The 20,988-nt window shown below is 41.1% G+C and overlaps 1 protein-coding gene and 1 pseudogene across 3 annotated transcripts in view; one reads left to right on the top strand and one right to left on the bottom strand.

Moving 5' to 3' along the window:
* NUDCD3 (NudC domain containing 3) overlaps positions 1-20,988 on the bottom strand; it is a gene marked incomplete at both ends in the record, with an annotated part of 95,541 nt that overhangs the window by 22,888 nt on the left and 51,665 nt on the right. For both annotated transcript variants that reach the window (XM_084248448.1, XM_084248449.1), the window contains one exon: positions 17,675-17,807. In XM_084248448.1, the coding sequence (XP_084104574.1) occupies positions 17,675-17,807 (133 nt within the window). The remainder of the gene's footprint in view (positions 1-17,674; positions 17,808-20,988) is intronic.
* Positions 3,234-3,655, top strand: LOC311180334 (small ribosomal subunit protein bS18m-like; annotated as a pseudogene). The gene has a single exon. The product of its transcript is annotated as a small ribosomal subunit protein bS18m-like (transcript).

The following is a 20,988-nucleotide window of genomic DNA, read 5'->3' as shown; positions in this document are numbered from 1 at the left end:
GAGAAAAACCAGCAGCACGAAGACAGGTTAGAAGACAAAGATTACAGAGGAGAACGGGATTTTCTAAAACATTCCAGACTTATCTTCAGATAAACGAAAGGATGCCATATAGAACCAAAGTAAAATATTGGGGCGGGAGGGGAATACACTTAGAATTAAAATACATCAGCCAAAATAAAACTCTCAGGAGAGGGGCCTCCCTGGTGGCGCAAGGGATTAAGACACAGCACTATGAAGCTGTCCGCAGGCACTGCCTCATGAGTTTGATCTCCGGCCAGGGAGGTAATCACATGGTGTGGCGGACCTCTCCTGACTCCCCTGCTGCTCCCCTCAGCAGTGTATTTCAGTCAATCTGCCTATTCTGTTCCCTACTCTGTCTCTGGTGAATCCTCTCACCCTCCACACCTCTACCCCAGTTCTTGTATGCATAAATAAATAAATCTTAAAAAAAAAGGAGATAAAGTCTAAGAAAATAGAAACAAAAACCAGTCCATACAATCAATATGACATTCCAGAAACTATGACAGCAGCAAGATTGCTTTCTAACTGAAAGCTTGCTTTCTAACTGAAAGCTGTGAGGACTGGAGCAGAATAAATTAAAGATGACTTAAAAAAAAACTCATGACATTTACTAATACTGTGTATTTAAAATAAGGTCTTAAAAGTTCCAAAGAAAGAAAAAGTTTATTCACAAATATCCTAAATGGAATAATTCCTAGACCATAACACTGTTTGTAAAGATGAGAGAGCAATGCCTTCAATCTTCTCAGGGAAATTTTTTATTTTTAATTTCTTTTTTAGGGTTATCTATAATGTTTTATTTTGAGAGGGACAGATTAGATGAAAATATGTTAAAATTTGTTTAATCTAGGAAATATAATGGGTGAATATTATTTTATTAAAAACTAAATAAAATATCAAATACCTCTGCATGTGTTTTAATATTTAAACATAATGGCTAATTTTAGTTTTTTAAGTTTTTTTTAATAAAGTATCATTGGGCCTCCCCTGGTGGCGCAGGCGGTTGAGCGCCATGCTATGAAGCTGTCCGCAGCCTCTGCAATGCTGGCTCAATGCCGGCCCGCTGGCCGGCGAGGGTCCCACATGGCACAGCAGACCTCTCCTGTCGTGCCCACATCTCCCCTCAGCAGTGTATTTCTTCAGTCTGCCTGTTCTGTTCCCCGCTCTGTCTTTAGTGAATCCTTTCACCCTCCCGCACATCTGGCCTATACCCCAGTTCTTGTATAAATAAATAAATAAATCTTTAAAAAAAAAAAAAGTATCATTGCTTTACATCATTGTTAACATTTTGACAGTACAGGATTTCAGGAAAGCATTTTTTTTTTTTTTCAGAATTCTGTACATCTCCAAACTATAATAGGTGTGGGAGATTAAAATAGCTAAATTTTAAGACATTCAAGAACTCTGTATTTATCACATAATTTGTGAAGCAAATTATTTGAGGATATACTACAACAAAATGAGAATGAAAACTAAAACTTCAAAGGAAGATCTTGATTGAAAGAAGTTAAAAGATATAAACTTCTACTGATAAGTCAGTCCTGGAACTGTAATGTATGGCATGAAGACTATAGCTAACAGTACTGTATTGTATATATGAAAGCTGCTGAGAGAGTAGATCTTAAAAGTTCTCATCTCAAGAAAAAAAATTTACGTACATGAGATAATAGATGCTAACCAGGGCCTCCCCTGGTGGCGCAGCAGTTGAGCACTGGGTTGCGAGGCTGCCCGCAGCCTCTGCAGCACCAGTTCAATTCCCGGCCACCGGCAAGGGTCCCACAAAAAAAAAAAAAATAGATGCTAACCAAATATGTTGTGGTAATCATTTCATATTTATATATACATATTACAAATAATTATGTTGTACACCTTAAACTAATACAATATTTCGTAGGTCAATTATGTCTCAATAAAACTGGAAAAAAGGGGATCCAATTGTGATCCTCCCTAAAATGAATCTAATCTAGAAGTATAGTGAAAGGAAGTTCCAAGAAGAAAGTTGTATAGCAAAACTGGAAAATATCAGTCCAGAATGGAGGCAGAGGTTAGAGGGCTTGAGGACGGAAGCAATTTCTAGACAACACTTAATATAGTATTGTTGAGAGCTTGGATAATTTTGGTTATGATGAAAGTGTGCTGTTTTTGACAAAATAAAAAGGTAGCAAGAAACTCCAGGGAAACAAAAAAACTATACATGAAAGTTCTGATACGAAGAGACACTAGTGAAAATAATGGCTTAAATACCTCCAAAAAAGCTTTCTTCCCAAAAAAGTAACAAGATCATTGGCAAAACTGTCAAAATCAACTTTTTCTGAACTCTGGAAATGAACCAAAGGTTTACAGGAAACCAGGGATCATTTATGCAATAAAAAAAGACTATATCAGTAAGTATAGCACACTTCATGACATTTTAACCTGCCCAAGACATAGTCTCACTTTGCAGCTTCTTGTTAGCTCACATTTCCATTGTACCCTGGTATCCATTATAGAGAACATTAGGAGTTGTAGTTCTTTCAAAGCTCAATTCCCAAAGAAGTGTCATTATTTGACCTAAGTGATGGTTCCCTCCCTGGAAGACACCACTTGAAAGGGTGTTTTTGACAAGGCTGTTTTCACCACTAAGGAATGTCTGTTGAAAACAATTACAGGCAAGAATTTTAACTTCAGCTGACTGAAATGGTGGATAACAGCTGAGGGGAACAAAAGGAAATGCTGAGGAACATAATATAAGACCTTGAGGCTTTCAATCACTCAGAAATTTTCCTGGGAATCTAGAAGGACCCAGGAATGTGCAGAGCTGTGCACCTATGCAGAAAAAAACTAAGAAGGCCCTCAGCTCTCACCACTAACTGACTTTGAGACTGCATGAGCAGGACATTGAGACTGCATGATACAGAATTTTCAGCTGGTAGACAGTGTTGAAAGCATGCTCCAACATGTACATGGAGCACCTCAGCAAAGACAGAGACTTAAGGTAGGTGCTTAAGAAAATCTCTGTCCAATCAATACCTGACCAATAAGCTATTACCAAGTAGCAACTTCACCAGTCATACATAATAAAGAATACAGGCTTTAAAGGGTAGTTCAGAAAAGTCATCACACATATAAGAACAGCTATATCAAGTACCAAAAACAGCAAACCATGGGGAAAAGGGAGAATCTGATTTCCAGAGTTGCCACATTGTCATTTAAAATAACCAATTTTCAAAAGCATGGCATCTGTGCTTGCTGTTTGTAGTGGTCTAGGGAGGACGCACTTTTTAAAGACTACTGTTCGTCTCACATATCCGGGGACTCACACGGTGTTTTGGAAAAGTTATTCACAGTATCAACAGATAACAAGTAATGAGGACATGCCAATTCCAATGGAAAACTCTTATAAGGAGCCTTTTAAAAAATGTATCTTGTGTGGAAATGTGTAGATTATAAGAATGTACAGCTTTTGTCCCAGGTTATTTCTCCATTTACTGGATGCATTTATGGAAGGCACATAACAGGTCTTTGTGGGAAGAAACAAAAAGAAATCACAAAGGCAATAAAGAGAGTTCAAATAATGGGAATTATGCCAGTTACATGCAAGGATCCTACATATCTCAAAGACCCTAAAGTTTGTAATATCAAATATAGGGAGTGAATTATGTTATCAATAAAATTTAACATGAAAGGTTGTGTGAGGCTAATAATAATTTAGAGTCTAAGATTTAATAAGCTTTGCGTAGAAAGTATACTAAATCTTCTCAAAGTAAGTTTTTTTTTAATTTAAATTTTATTTTTATATTCCCCATACAATTACAACCCCCTTATTTGACCCCAAGCCCGCCTTTCCCCACCCCCCACCCCTCATAGAGTGTCTCTGGTTCATAGTTGTTTGTTGATTTTGATTTTTACTTTCTTATAGTTATTCTTTTTCCTGGTCCCTTATTTAAGTTTTCCAGATTCCTGCTATGAGTGAGACCATCTGGTATTTTTCTTTTTCTTTCTGGCTTATTTTGCTGAGCATGATCCCTTCCATTGCCATCCATGTTGCTGCAAATTGCATGTGTTTATCTTTTTTGAATGCTGAGTAATATTCCATGGTGTATATGTACCACCTCTTCTTGATCCAGTCATCAAACTCAAACTAAGTTTTTAATTTAATTTGAAAACTTAGGAAAAAATGTTTCAGGAGTGAAGCTTCCTCTTCATACCAATGAATGTTAAGAAAACGTAATTTAAAATGTTCTTACTTTTGGGGCCTCCCTGGTAGCGCAGCAGATTGAGCACAGTGCTGTGAAGCGTCCACAGCCTCTGCAGCACAGGTTCGATTCCCGGCTGGCCAGGGAGATACCCACACGGCGAGGCGGACCTCTCCTGTCTCATCCACTGCTCCCCTCAGCAGTGTATTTTGGTCAGTCTGCCTGTTCTGCTCCCCACTCTGTCTCTGGTGAATCCTCTCACCCTCCCGCGCCTCTGGCCTGTACCCCAGTTCTTCTATAAAAATAAATCTTAAAAAAAAAATTTAAAAATGTTACTACTTTTTACATGTATGAATAAAAAATATGGTGCCATAAAAATAAAATAAAATAAAATAAGCAATTTTCAGCAAAAATTATAAGACTCACAAAGAAATAAGAAAGGATGGCCCATAGATAAGGGTTTTGGAAAAGCAATCATAAAATCAGTCCATGAGGGAGTTTAGATATAAACTTAATAGAAAGTCTGTAATGTTATATTATGTATAAATTTTTTTATTTTAAATATGCTCAAAGAGTTAAAGAAAGCCACGTATAAAGAGCTACAGGAAGTTTGAGAATAATGTCTCATAAATACAAAATATCAATAGAGATGGGTAGTTTTTGAAAAAGAATCAAATACGAAAGTTAGGAATTCAAAAGTAATTGAGAAAAAAAATGAAGTGAAAAATCCACTAGAAGGTCTCAAAAGCAAATTTCAGCAGTTAGAAGAATTCACAAATGTAAAGATAGGTCAAATGACATTACTCAGCCTAAGACACAGAAAGAAAACAGAATTTAAAAAATGAACAGAGGAGGGCCTCCCTGGTGGCGCAAGGGGTTAAGCACAGCACTGTGAAGCTATCCATAGCCTCTGCAGCACAAGTTCAATTCCCCAGCCAACCAGGGAGCTGCCCACAGGGTGCAGCAATCCTCTCCTATCCTGCCGGCTGCTCCCCTCAGCAGTGTATTTCAGTCAGTCTGCCTGTTCTGTTCCCCTCTCTGTCTCTGGTGAATCCTCTCATCCCCCACACCTCTGGCCTGTACCCCAGTTCTTGTATCCATGAATGAATAAATCTTTTTTTTTAAAGTTTTTTTTTTCAGCAATTTTTTTTTAAATAGAGGCATGTTTTATTTATTTATTTATTTGTTGTTTGTTTGTTTATACATGCACTGGGTACAGTCAGAAGCGCGGGAGGGTGAGAGAATTCACCAGAGCCAGAACAGGGAGCAGAGCAGGCAGAAGGACCGAAGTACACTGCTGAGGGGAGCAGCGGGCGGCAGGAGAGGTCTACAAGCCATGTGGGACCCTCCTCCGGTGGCCGGAGCAGCCGGGGATGGAACCGGCGCCACAGAGGCCGCGGGCAGCTTCGCAACCCAGCGCTCAACCACTGTGCCACCGGGGAGGCCCATGAATAAACCTTTTTAAAAAATAAAAATAAAAAATGAACAGAGCCTCAAAATCTGAGTGACATCATTAAGCATATGCATAATGGCAGTCACAGGAAAGAAAAGACAGAAAGAATATTTGAAATAATAATGGCTAAAACTTTCTAAACTTAACCCCCCCAAAAAAATTTAACATCCAAGAAACTCAGTAAATTCCAAATTGAATAAATTAAGAGATCTAGACCTAAATGCATCAAAAGCAAACTGTTAAAATAGCAAGAACATTGAAAGCAGAAAGGAAAAAAGCAACTTGTCATATACAAGGGATCCTCAGTAACAGTTGGTTTCTTTAGAAAACCACTGGGTAAAGAAAACATGAAAACTATAAGGCAGTGGAATGAAGAATTCAACAGATAAAAGAGAAACAACGGTCAACTATGAATGTCATATCCGGCAACACCATCCTTCAAAAATGGAGAAATTAAGATATTCCCCAATAACCAAAACCTAAGGGAATTCATCCCTAATAGGCCTATCTTTTCTGGCAAAAATCCTACAAGAAAAACTAAAAATAGTCCTTCAAGCTAAAATAAAAGGATACGATATAAAACCTGAATCCATATAATGAAAAAAAAAAGTGCTAGTAAAGGTAAAAATAAAAGCATACATGTAACTTATTTATAACTCTTTTCCTCTCCTATTCTTAAAAGACAACTGCATAATTCACAAATCATAGCACAAAAGCACAAAGACAGGAATTTTATGGGAGTCAATATTTTGTACACATGGAAATTAAGGTGGTATTAATCTGAAGTAGTGTGTGCAGATCTTGCAAATGGGGTTACATCCTTAGAAACCTATCATATATCTAAAACACCTAAGTTGAAAATGTATTTGACATACCTAAACCAACCTTGCATCACAGTTTAGCTTAATGCACGTTATATATGCTCAGAACACTTAAAGTAGCCCAAAACTGGGCAAAATCACCTAACACAAAGTTTATTTTATAATAAACTACTGACTATCTCAATTTATTGTACTAAAAGTGAAAAACAGAATGGCTGTATGGGTTATCACCATTAAGAAGAACGGCTGAAAGCACAATGGGCTTTCTATAATTTTCAAACCATCATAGAGTCAAAAATTTTAAGTCATACTATTGTAAATTGGGGACCATCTGTACAATGTACATTGTAATCCCCAGAATAAACATTAAGAAAAGAACTTCAAAAAATAGTTTAAAAAAATATGAGGAAATTAAAATACTAAGCTAGGAAGAACACAAAACAAAGTAGTAATAGAAGAACAGAAAAACAAAAATGGGGCAAAAAATTTTCAAAACAAAGATACAATAATCAGAACAGTGTGGAACTGGCATAAGGTTATACAGACGAATCAAAAAGAATCCTCTCACTCTCCGCTACCTCCCTTGCCACACTTCTGGCCTACACCCCAGTTCTTCTACGAAATAAATAAATAAATTAAAAAAAAAAACAAAACAAAACAGGCTAAGAACTACAAATCATTTCTCTGACAAGGACTAGTATCTACAATTAAAACCAATCTTACAACTCAACAATAAAAAAATCCAATTTAAAAAGCAGGCTAAGGGGCCTCCCTGGTGGCCTAGGGGTTAAGTTTCAGTGCTATCAATGCTATGGCCTGAATTTGAACCCTGGCAAGGAAGCTGACCCACATATGGCACAGCAGACATCTCCTGTCTCACCGGCTGCTCCCCTCAGCAGTGTATTTCAGTCAATCCACCAGTTCTGCTCCCTACTCTGTCTCTGGTGAATCCTCTCACCCCCTCCCCCACCCCCCCACACTCTGGCCTATACCCCCGTTCTTCTACAAAATAAATAAATAGTGAAAAAGGGCCTCTCCAGTGGCACAGCAGTTGAGCGCTGGGCTGCGAAGCTGTCCACAGCTTCTGCAGTGCCGGTTCAATCCCTGGCCCCCAGAAAGGGTCCCACATGGTGCTCAGACCTCTCCTGCCGTGCCTGCTGCTCCCCTCAGCAGTGCATTTAGTCAGTCTGCCTGTTCTGCTCCCCGCTCTGGCTCTGGTGAATTCTCTCACCCTCCCACACTTCTGACTGTACCCAGCGCATGTATAAATAAATAGATAGATAGATAGATAGATAGATAGATAGATAGATAGATAGATAGATAGATAAAGACAAAGGACCGATTTCTCCAATAAACAAGAACTACTAGAAATCAGTAAGAAGGAACAACCTGACAGAAAATGGGCAAAAGATATAACCAGTTCAAAAAAAGACATGTAAAAAATGTTCGAATGACTCATATGAAAACATATATTCACACTAGCCCTAATGTAATTTTTCACCTAACTTAAAAAAGCCAAGAATTTTTAAAGTGTCTGATAGTATAGTAATATACTACCATCAGTAAGTTTGTAAAAACCACAGTATTGTACATCATTGATGGGAACTGTAAATTAATACAGCCCCTATGAAAGGCAATTTAGCAGTACCTATAGAAATTAGAAATACCTTTCAATACCATATACAATTCAACCTAGCAATTGCACTTCTTGGGATTTATTCTATAAAGAATGTGTATAAGTGAAATTTCTTAAAGGGCATTCATTGCTTTACTGTCTATGATAACAAAAGATTGGAAACACCACCAAACAATTGGAAACAACACCAATTACCAAGGGACTAGTTTAGTAATTAAGTCTGTCACCTCAAGGGGGCCAAAGCAAAGACTGAGGCACTGGATGTAAGGGCTTGGTCGACTTTGGTGCACTTGCATTCTCAGGGTTCTGACAGCCTGAGCCAGAACACATGGAAAACCCTATGTCTACCAAGACTTTAAAAAGGGTACCCACTGGGTGGCTTAAACCCTGAAGTAGCAAGCAGAAGAGAGCAGACTGCCCTGTCCGACTGATGCTGGAAATGGGAATGAGAACACATTATCCACGTTAAAAGTGGGAATGTGATAATAAACATTATATATACAAAATATTCTTTTGCACTTTCTATATGCCAAAGAAAAATTTGCCAAAATATCCCAGAAACTTGCTACTTGATGATTTAGGCTGAGGAAATTGGTACACAATAGAAAAAGGACAGAGGCAGGAAAGACTTTATTATACATTTTTATATTTCTGAACAAGCAAATGTGCTATGCATTCAAAAATTTAAAAATAAAGTAGATAAATGCAGTCTATTAGCCTTTTCTGTTATGGAAGTTTCCTATAATAAAGAGTCTTCCTACATTGTTTCTAAACTCGTTCTATGAAGGGAACACCATGTTAAGGAGCTTTTAGCACAGATTTCATCAGCTGCATCAAGTTCTGGGGCAAAACATCATTGCACAAGACAATTCCAAGGGCTACTGTGCTGTTCCCAAAGGTTGTCAAGGTGGGGACAGAGGCAGCATGCAGCATGGTCAGGAGCACAACAGGCAGCAGGACCTCATCAGTCAGCAAAGACCACCCACAATCTCTGAGAGGGAAGAGAATAATGAGGAGGAAATAATTCACCTGTCATTCAATGTCATCCAGTCATGACTTCGTTTGCAACACTATCATGACATTTTCCACTCAAAAGGCAATCAATTAAACAGGGTGGGGTTGGAGGCCAGGGTCCAGGTGTCTCACCTAAGGTCTGGGGTCTCAATGGCTTACATCTCATCTGAAAAATGAAAGGTTAGACTAAAAATCTGAGTTCATATCCTAGCATTAAATAAAATTCTGTGATTAAATGAAATGCCGACTTTTAACGTGCCCGCAGGCACTAACAATGACACATCTATACAGTGGAGGAAGCAAAGGACATTGTAAAGAAAAGACCTAACCAAGTTTCACTAAGGCCAAGACCAAAAGTTCATTTTGAGAAGTTTTTTTTCAGCTTCACCAGCAAAATAATTTTTTTTTAAAGTTGTATGTGAAATAAGAACACTTAACCATAAAGCATCATGTACTTCTCTTATTGTCCCCACTACAACGAAAAAGGGATCCTCAAGGAGAAAGGAGACTGACTAAAGAGCAGACCGAGCCAGGACCCTCCTCCCATTAGCATTCAGCGCCTCCCAATCCATCTCCAACCTGCACATACAGAGCTGCCCTCAAACCTAGAACCACTGTGACCTAGTTAGCTGAAGTGCTACAATCACAGCCACCATCATGATGACATCCGACAGGTGTCACAGACAGAAACCAAAAATAAACACTGCTGACGGGTGGCTATGACAGGTACCTCTGGGAGCAGCTGGGAAGGAGCCAGTCCAGAAAGAAAGTAGTAACTCTGAGAAAATACCCTTAGACCAGCAAAAGTAAGATGCAAAATAAGATGCAAAATAAACTTATTTCAAATTGTAAAGTGAGCCATGATTAAAACTCTTAGATCACTAAGAAACTGAAAGAACAGGAACTTTTAAGAGGTTACAGTATAATAAGAATGACATGGGTAAAAAATATTGTTGAAGGAGAAAAAGAAATTCTACCATGTAGGAGATGATGGAAGACCAATGCAAATTAAGTCAGCGGGTGTCACAAAATGCCAATGACTTATGTAGAAGTCTGTGTCTCTTAATCCTGGTGTGGCAAACACTCAGCTCCTCCACACATGTCCAGGCAATGGGAGCACTATTTCTGGATGTATTATTATTTATTTTTTAATAATCAGGCTGATTTTTCTTTTGGAGTAGTTTGCCCACCATCTTCTAGGTTGTAGTAGGTCTGGTGTTGATATTTAGCTTTTAGTAGGATTGCCGAGTGTATAGGTAAATAAATTATTAAAAAATGTTTGTTACCATGTTTCATTATTTGGCTAAAATTGTTGCAACTTCCTGGTGTAGCATATGTCTTTCAACTTCTCCATGAACTTCTAGAGCTTTCTCTGGAGGGAATGGTATTTGGCCCAACCAAAAACTATTTTCTTTCTCTATGACTTATGAGACCCAGGTTGCCTGATGGCTGTCATCCTATTTCTTACAGCCACCAGGGAAATCTTCCCATTGAAAAAGGTGTCTCAGGTGTATCTGCTGGAAATTGGGATTGTCAATCTCAAGATTCTGCTCTGCCACAAGGAGTGTGCTTTCAGCTTCCTGCCCTTTATCTATTGTCACTGAGGGACAGACCATCCCATCTGCTTCAGGTCCAGATCTGAGTCTGTATGTGATAGTCCCCTGGACCCAGGAAGTGCTGCTCTGGAGCGAAGGCCCAGGCAATGAAAGTCAACAGATTCACAGCCATCCAGGAGTGGTGTGGCCATGAAGAGCATCAACAAAGTCTGTTTGCACACCAAGCACTGTGCACAGTGTCAGGCTTTCTTATATAATAGGGTCTACCTGGTGGTGCAGCAGGTTGAGCACAGCGCTGTGAAGCTGGCGCAGGTTTGGTTCCTGGCCTGACAGGGAGATTCCCACATGGCGCGGCAGATCTCTCCTGTCGCACCCACTGCTCCCCTCAGCAGTGCTTTCAGTGTGTCTGCCTGTTCTGTCCCCCACTCTGCACCCTCTCACCCTCCCATGCCTCTGGTCTGTACCCCAGCTATGCCCATCTCACCAATAGACAGATCAACGAGACAAAAAATAAATAAAGACACTAGAGCCCTAAATAAAGACATAGAACTCATGGACTTAACAGACATCTATAGGACCCTGCACCCAAAAAAATCTGAGTATACATTTTTCTTAAGTGCACATGGATCATTCTCCAGAATCAATCACAAACTGGGCCATCAACAGATACATGAAGATCAAAATCATTCCAACTATCTTCTCTGATCATAAAGGTATCAAACTAGAAATAAATCATGAAAAGAAAACAAGGAACCCTCCCACTTCATGGACATTGAAATCCACACTACTGGAAGACCACTTGGGGAATGAGGATATCAAAGAAGAAATTAAAAAATACTTTGAGTTGAACAATAAGGAGGACACCACTTTGCAGAATGTATGGGATACAGCAAAAGCAGTAATAAAGGGCCTCCCTGGTGGCACAGATGGTTGAGCGCAGCACTGTGAAGCTGTCTGCAGCCTCTGAGTGTGGGTTCAATCCCAGCCGGCTGGGGAGAAACCCACATGGTGCAGCGGACCTCTCCTGTCTCGCCTGCTGCTCCCCTCAGCAGTATATTTCAGTTAGTCTGCCCGTTCTGTTCCCCACTCTGTCTTTGGTGAATCCTCTCACCCACCACACCCCTGGCCTATACCCCAGTTCTTGTATAAATAAATAAATCTTTAAAAAAAAAAAAGGCAGTAATAAGAGGAAAATATATAGCAATACAGGCTCACATCAAGAAACAAGAAAGAACTCAAAGAAACAACCTATTTCACATCTCAAAGAACTAGAAAAAGAACAACAACAACAAAAACCCTAAAGCCAGTAGAAGAAAGGAAATAATAAAAATCAAAGCAGAAATAAACTAAATAGAAATTAAAAAAACAATCCAAAAGATCAATGAAACCAAAAGTTGGTTCTTTGAAAAAATAAAATAGACAAACCTCTAACCAGGTTCACAAAGAAAAAAAAAACAGGAGAAAACACATATAAATAGGATTATAAATGAAAGAAGAGAAATCACAACAGACTCAGGAGAAATCGAAAGAATAATCAGGGATTACTATGAACACTTATATGCTAACAAATTCAACAACCTAGAAGAGATGGACAAATTCCTAGAATGATATAATCATCCAAAGCTGGACAAAGAAAGAGAACACCTACGCAGACCAATTATAAGCAGTGAAATTGAGGCAGTAATCAAAGCACTCCCCTAAAACAAAAGTCCAGGCAGGTCCAGATGGCTTCACAAATGAATTCCACCAAACGCCTTCAGTAGTGAATTACTGCCTATCCTACACAAACTCTTTCAAAAAATTGAAAAAGAAGGAATACTACCAAATTTGTTCTATGAAGCCAACATCACATTAATACCAAAACCAAGCAAAGACAGCACAAAAAAGAAAATTAGAGGCCAATCTCCCTAATGAACGCTGATGCAAAAATCCTCAACAAAATCCTGGCCAACAGAATCCAACAATCAAAGTGAAAATACACCATGATCAAGTAGGATTCATCCCAGGGGCACAAGGATGGTTCAACATATGAAAATCAATCAGTGCAATCCAACTCATCAACAAAAAGAAAAATAAAAACCATATGATCATAGCAATAGATGCTGAGAAAGCATTTGACAAAAGTCCAACATCCATTTATGATGAAGGCCCTTGAAATTCTCGGGATAGAAGCAACATACCTTAACATGATAAAAGCCATATACGACAAACTCACTGCCAACATTATTCTCAATGGTGAAAAGCTGAAGGCCTTTCCTTTAAGATCAGGAACAAGACAAGGTTGTCCTCTCTCACCACTGCTCTTCAATATAATACTGGCAGTCCTAGCCAGGGCAATAAGACAAGAGAAAGACATAAAAGGAACCCAGATAGGGAAAGAAGAAGTAAAACTATCACTATTTGCAGATGATATGATAATATACATAGAGAACCCTAAAAACTCCACAGAAAAACTACTCAAAATAATCAACCAGTTCAGTAAAGTAGCAGGATACAAAATCAACATACAAAAATCAGTAGTCTTCCTATACACAATCAATCTGAAGAAAACCATCCCTTTTAAAATTGAAAGCAAAAAAATCAAATACTTGATTTTTTCAAATAAACCTAACAAAAGAGGTGAAAGACCTATACAAAGAAAATTATAAAACACTGTTAAAAGAAACAGAAGACACAAAGAAATGGAAAGACATCCCCTGCTCATGGATCAGAAGAATTAACATTATTAAAATGCCCATCCCACCAAAAGCAATATAGAGATTCAACACTATTCCAATAAAAATCTCAATGACATCCTTCAAAGAAATAGAACAAATACTAATGAAATTCATATGGAACCACAAAAAACCATGAATAGCCAAAGTCCTACTGATGAAAACAAAGGAGAAAGAAGGTATCATACTTCCAAACTTCAAGCTATACTACAAAGCCATAATAATTAAAACAGTTTGGTATTGGAACAAAAACAGACTCAAAGACCAGTGCAACCGAATAGAGAGCCCAGAAATAAAACCACACTTATATGGACACCTGATCTTTGACAAAGGAGCAAAGAATATGAAGTGGAACATGGACAGTTTGTTCAATAAATGGTACTGGGAAAACTGGACCACCACAGGCAAAAAAATGAAACTAGACCACTACCTTTCACCGTGCACAAAAATCAACTCACAATGGATAAAAGAACTGGACACAAGACCTGAAACCAAAAAATACATAGAAGAAAATATAGGTAAAACATTACAAGACATACATCGCAAAAACATCTTTAAAGACTCATCACCCAAAGCAAAGAAAGTCAAGGAAAAGATAAACACCTGGGATTACATCAAACTGAAAAGCTTCTGCACAGCAGAAGCTATATTAACCAAAACAGAGAGATATCCCACTGATTGGAAAAAAATCTTTGCACCCCTGTCAACTGATAAGGGACTGATCACAAAGAATACAAGGAACTCATACAACTCAATGAAAACAAAATAAACAATCCAGTCAAGAAATGGGCAGAAGAACTTAAAAGACATTTCTCCAAAGAGGAAATGCAAATAGCCAATAGGCATATGAAAAAATATTCAACATCCCTTATATAATCAGGGAAATGCAAATTAAAACCACATTGAGATACACCTTACCCTAGTAAGAATGGCACATATCAAAAAAAAAAAAACAAAAAACAAGCAACAACAAATGGTGGCGAGGATGTGGTGAAAAAGGAACTTTCCTACATTGCTGGTGGGAGTGCAAACTGATCCAACCACTATGGAAAGCTGTGTGGCGGTTCCTCAGTCTACTAAAAATGGAGCTACCATTTGACCCGGCAATTCCACTACTAGGGATCTACCCAAAGGACACAAAAACATTGATTCAAAAGAACACCTCTACCCCTATGTTTATTGCAGCAGTATTTACAATAGGTAAAACCTGGAAACCACCCAAATACCCAAAAATAGATGACTGGATCAAGAAGATGTGGCATATATACACAATGGAATATTATTCAGCAATGAAAAAAGATAAACTCATGCCATTCGCAGCAACGTGGATCGAACTAGAAGGGATTATGCTCAGTGAAATAAGCCAGAAGGAAAAAGAAAATACCAGATGGTTTCACTTATAGCAGGAATATAGGGGAACCAAATAAGACATCAGTGTAAAAAAAGAATAACAGTACAAAACACAACAAAGCAAAATCGGACAATTATAAATCAGAGACACACTGCAAGGGAAGAGGAGGGAGAGGGATCAGAAGGAGGGTGGGAGGAGCACAGGGGACTGAGGTGATGGTGCACAGGTGCATTGGTGAAGAAAACTCTGGGGACTACACCTGAGGGGGTGGGGGAGAAGCAAATATTGTTTTAAAATGAACAATGATGTGGGCCTCCCTGGTGGCGCAAGGGGTTAAGCACCACACTATGAAGCAATCCACAGCCTTTGCAGCACAAGTTCGACCCCCGGCTGGCCAGGGAGCAACCCACATGGCGCAGCAGACCTCTCCTGTCTCGCCCACTGCTCCCCTCAGCAGTGTACTTCAGTCAGTCTGCCCATTCTGTTCCCCGCTCTGTCTCTGGTGAATCCTCTCACCCGCTGCATCTCTGGCCTGTACCCCAGCTCTTATATGCATAAATAAATAAATCTTGAAAAAATAAAATAATATAAAATAATCAATGAAGGAAGGAGGAAGGGGGGAGGGGAGGGGAGGGGAGGGGAGGGGAGGGGAGGGGAGGGGAGGGGAGGGGAGGGGAGGGGAGGGGAGGGGAGGGGAGGGGAGGGGAGGGGAGGGGAGGGGAGGGGAGGGGAGGGGAGGGGAGGGGAGGGGAGGGGAGGGGAGGGGAGGGGAGGGGAGGGGAGGGGAGGGGAGGGGAGGGGAGAGGAGAGGAGAGGAGAGGAGAGGAGAGGAGAGGAGAGGAGAGGAGAGGAGAGGAGAGGAGAGGAGAGGAGAGGAGAGGAGAGGAGAGGAGAGGAGAGGAGAGGAAAGGAAAGGAAAGGAAAGGAAAGGAAAGGAAAGGAAAGGAAAGGAAAGGAAAGGAAAGGAAAGGAAAGGAAAGGAAAGGAAAGGAAAGGAGGGAGGGAGGGAGGGAGAAAGGAAAGGAAAGGAAAGGAAAGGAAAGGAAAGGAAAGGAAAGGAAAGGAGGGAGGGAGGGAGGGAGGGAGGAAGGAAGGAAGGAAGGAAGGAAGGAAGGAAGGAAGGAAGGAAGGAAGGAAGGAAGGAAGGAAGGAATCAGCCTTCATTCCTATGACCAACCAGAACTAGAGCGAATGTGCTCATTTGAAGGATTCTATGGGAATGACCCCTCGTTACCCTGTCCAACTGGGGTTCTAAAGTCAACATGGCCAGGGGCCACTGAACCCTGGTGAGACCTATTGGGATGAGAGTGGGTCAAGGGAGAAAGGAAAAAAAATGAGTGGACAGTATTGCCTCAGTCAACAATGAATGCCCACAACTTCCCAATCCATGTCTACAAGGAGCCTCAAAGACTCGGACTCTCTTCTTAGAAAAAGCAATCATCTGACATTGGTAAGATGATGCATAGGTTTCTAAAGGCGGCCCTAGCCCTATCCAAATTCCCAAGCACTGGGCATACCTGTTCTAAGTAGATGCAGAAGAGTCAGGGAGAGCCTCAGACTAACCAGCCTGGATTCACATACATACCCAGACCAATACAAACATCACTGAGACAGAAACCAGCTGTACCACTTTACATGGCCATCATCCCCCAAACATGCTCACACAAACCAAGTTCCATTTGCACACTCTGAGGATGTTCTCTTTTTAAAATCCAGCAGGTCCTATCTTGACAAAGAGAAGAGTATGCTGCAGGGAGAACGGCATGAGCTTTAGAAGGAGACACAATTGAGTCAAAACACAGCTCTGCCACTTCATCTAGCCACTCATTCACCCCAAAACATATAGAGAGGGCTCACTGCTCCTGGCAAAACAAGAACAAGAGAGACAAAACAGTAAATTTTCCATGTCAACTTGGTAACTGAGTAACTTCTCTCAGCTTCAATTTCTCATCTATAAAATATGAAGGATATTACTTCCTTTGCAAGTTATAGGTTCTCATGAAGACTGACATAAAGACACAGTTTTGACATATATCAGAATTTTTTATGTTGAAGACTTTAATAATGTAATGTCCCATTTCACTCATTACATGAAGAATTTTTTTTTTCTCTAAAGCCTACCTTTTAACAATGACCTACAATCATGTTATTCTCGACAAGGTTCTTAAGTAAATCTCTCTCCCCCATTAAAAGGTTAAATTTCTACCCAGTGAAGCTCATTGAGAAGGAGGTATCAGAACTCAATCAAGCAGTTAAGAATTACAGCTCCAACCTGAGGTGGCTCCCTGCTCTGTACAAGAGCACAGGAAGAAGCTGCCGACCCTGCAAATGTTTCTGTGTTGGGTGTTGGGGTGGGGGTGGGGGGTGTTTTGTAGAAACTAAATGCAATCAATGATATAAAAAATATAGTAACTAAAAAAAAAAAAAAAAAGCTCAGGGGCTGTTCACACAGCACAGGAAGGCCAATTAGGCCTGAGATGGTCACATACATGATTTGATATGGCTTTAAAAGGTGGGTGGGGGCCTCCCCTGGTGGCACAGCAGTTGAGCGCTGGGCTGCGAAACTGCCCGCAGCCTCTGCAGCACCGGTTCGATACCCGGCCACTGGCAAGGGTCCCACATGGCGCACAGACCTCTCCTGCCGCCCGCTGCTCCCCTCAGCAGTGTATTTCGTCAGTCTGTCTGTTCTGCTCCCCACTCTGGTGAATTCTCTCACCCTCCTGTGCTTCCGACTGTACCCAGTGCTTGTATAAATACATAAATAAATCTTTAAAACAAAAAAGAAAGAAAAAAGGTGGGTGGGAGGCATGCTGATGACTGAAGAAAAGAGTGGTTTTGTGTTTGTGGCTGAAGAGAGAGATTAAGGACAGAGAAACAGGCCAGTTTGGTCTCCAGCACAGTCCACAGCTGACACCTGTGCCCCCAGTGGTTACCTGCCTGCCCTTCACCACGTGCTTGGGCACGGGCACCTTGAGCTCCAAATCGGTATAGTCCTGTGACCAGGTGTAGTTCTCACGCACAGCACCATTGTAGCTGTCAGGGTTTCTCTGGAACTGCTCCTGTCTCCTAAGAAAGAACAAGACGTGAGATAACAGCCAAGGCGAACATGCAGGAGAGGAGCCACAGATACTAACCACACACAGTTTCTAGGTCTAAACAAGTTCTACCTAAATCTTACCTGCTTTTGTGTCTCAAACTCCACCTCTATTCCTTTCTGACCCTCCTCCACAGGCCTCCCAGGAAATCATAGGGAAAAGGGGAAAAGTTTCAGAGAAAACCCTGAGTGCAACACCCTGGAGTCTGGGGAAGTCTGCCACAGCAGTCTACAGAGCAGCCTGTTCCTCTGCGCTTCTCTGGAGTTTGTAACTCAGACCAATCAACTAATCCAAGTGTCCTTATAAATCCTGGGGGCTTGTGAATGCAGTTTTTCATTACACTGACTGGCAAGTCTATCTTAAAAATGCAAAACAACATCAGCCCACAGCTGCTCAGCTTCAGTCCTAACCCGATGCACCCCCATCTTCTCTTGAACCAATAAATCATAACCAAGGTACTGTAAGCATTACAGTGAGCTTATAAGGTAGCCTAGAGAACCCCGTCAGCCAGACCCTGCTGTACATGCTCACAAACCCAGCACAGACGTGGACAGGCCTAGCTAAGAAGCTGATGTTAAAAAATACAATAAATATTTACCTTAATAAACCTTAGCAGCATTAATAATAGTAAAAACCCTATGTAAGTTTAGAGTCGCAAGTCCATTATAATGAGTGTGGGATCTAAATTAAAGACAGAAGCCTAATTACAGGGAAGGCAACACCAGATGAGCTCAAACATCCCAATAACAGGTGCAGTTCAGCGACTTTCCCAAGTCTCAGAGCACCCAACAGACGCAGCTAGAGTTGATACACAACTCCACTTGTGGGGTGACACTAGCTGTACATTCTTACATCTGTGCACATGAAAACACACAGAAATGAGCTGGGTGGTGTGAATCCCCTCAGCCCCTCACCCTTGGTCAGGAAGGGGTCAGGAGTGGTAGTGAATGAGGATATTCTTTTCTGGCTGAAGTTCAGGACCAGAACAAATTTACTACTCTGTATAACAGGCACAACTTGCATCGTGCAGCTGATTATAGGCCATGATCTCTCAGCTAATAATGATGGCTGATATGGGCTGAACTGTGCACCCCAAAATTCCCTTGTTAAAGTCCTAACTTATAGCACCTCAGAATGTGCCTGATTTGGAGAAAGGGTCTTTATAGAAACAATCCAGTGGAAATGAGGTCACTAGGTTAGGCCCTGATTCAAAATGTGTCCTTAAAAAAGGGAAGATCTGGACATGGAGACGCATGCAGGGGGACAATATTGTGGAGAGATAGAGGGACAAGATGCTTATGTGGTGATGGCAAGCAGCTGCAAGCCAGAAACATGGAGGACTGTCAGCAGTAGCCAGAAGTTGGAAGAAACAAGGTAGGATTCCACCCAGAGTCTTAATACCCAAGCTCGGACTCAGGACTCCGAAACTAGAGCAGGATGAATTTCTGTTGATCAAAATCATCCAATATGTGGTACTTTGTTACAGGAAACACAGTACTAAAAAATTAATGATAGTAAAAAATCCTGATGATAAAGTAAAAAAGACCCTGATGATAGTAAAAATCAGCACTCAATATCAGGAGGGCCACGCAGTGACCAATCAGAAAGGATACTACCCTAAACTGCCAGCAGGGGAAGCAAGGGAGAGACAGTCAGTCCCCGTGGGGACCAAGAGCCAGAGAGACAGCATGGTGAGGGGGAGGCAAGGAGATGACGAAGAGTCAAGGCCTGGACATGGACCAGTGTAAGTGTATTCAAAGACTGTTGAGGGTTGTGGGAATGCTTTCAACGTGCAATAAAACTGACTAAGGATATACAGCTTTTGTCTACTATAGATGCAGTTTTCTAAGAAATACTAGGACAGGCATTAAATCTACAGTTATCTCTAGGCAGCAGTGTAACCAGCAATTTGACTTTCTTCTTTGTACTTTTAATTATTATGCAGATTTCCTACAGTATACAGATACCTTTAACATCAAGATATTACCAGCTCTCTAAGAATGAGTGGACAGGAGGCAGCAATCTGTCCATACTAGTCTGTTCAGATTCTGACCCCAAAACAGGGTCCAGGGGACAAGGGCATAGTGGGTCATCTGCATCACCCACCCATGCATTTTGCTCCCCACTCCAGCACCTACACATCTGCCCACAGAGGTGCTTGAGCGTACAGGGAGTACCTCCCAATGAACACTGAGTCACAGGCAGGGGGCTGAGAGGTGGTTTTTCTCACTGCACAGCCTTTTTTGTATGGTCTTCTGAATCACGTGTGTATGCTACCAACTCAAAATACAGTTATGAAAATATAAGTAAAATACACAAATGAAAACCAACATGGTCCTGGCACTTGGCTGAGAACAGGAAATAAACACCAAGAACCCCCTCAAAGTGGAGGACAGCTCCTTCCCATGACACATGACTGAATCCTTGTTGCTGGTGTCCACATGACCCCTGAGAACAGAATGGGCATCTGGGTGCTCATGAAGGGGCTCTGGCCTGCAAGCTGCTCTGCTTGGACTAGGGGCACTTACTCTATAAGGACCAGCAGTCTCCTCCCAAGGGAGTCAGGCAAGTCACTCCTAGCACACTGTTGGGTGCTTTTTTTTTAACACTCTGAATCCACATTCTCTTTAAATAAAGTTGATTATTTCCAGCCAACAGTATGTAAAAATAAGCCTCCTGTCATGTGCAGGTGCTATGGGCCCCCGCTCGCATCCTCCCGTCCTCCCCAGCGACAGTCCATCCTTTCTGCCACCCCTGCAGCTGCTGGTTGAGTGCTGGGGTGAAAGGGGGGAGGGACGGCAGGAGGGGGGAAGGCTGGAGAAGGAGCATGAGTCAGCAGTCAGGCCTCACTGCAGTGCCCACGCCTGATGAGCAAATCAGCCCAGATAGCAAGGTCTTAACATACTAAAGGAAAAGCAGGGTCAGGTTTCTGCACCCTGCACTGTGGGCAGCTGTACTGTGGGCAGCTGGCATCATCTGCATTGGTGCGAGTTCTGCTCAGGCCTCCTGTGCTGCTGTAGGAACCAGAAGTCCTCTTTCCTTTCAGATTAGTGACTCTCCCAAGGTGAGAACAATTAGTGGTAAATACCAAGGAAGCAAATAAAAAGGGTTACGGGACCAACATACGATTTTTATCCACACAAAGAATGGTG

This window comes from Talpa europaea, assembly GCF_964194135.1.
Source record: "Talpa europaea genome assembly, chromosome: 11".
NCBI classification, from domain to species: domain Eukaryota; kingdom Metazoa; phylum Chordata; class Mammalia; order Eulipotyphla; family Talpidae; genus Talpa; species Talpa europaea.
The sequence above is the reverse complement of the archived record's forward strand: the minus strand, read 5'-3'. Positions and strand labels throughout refer to the sequence as shown.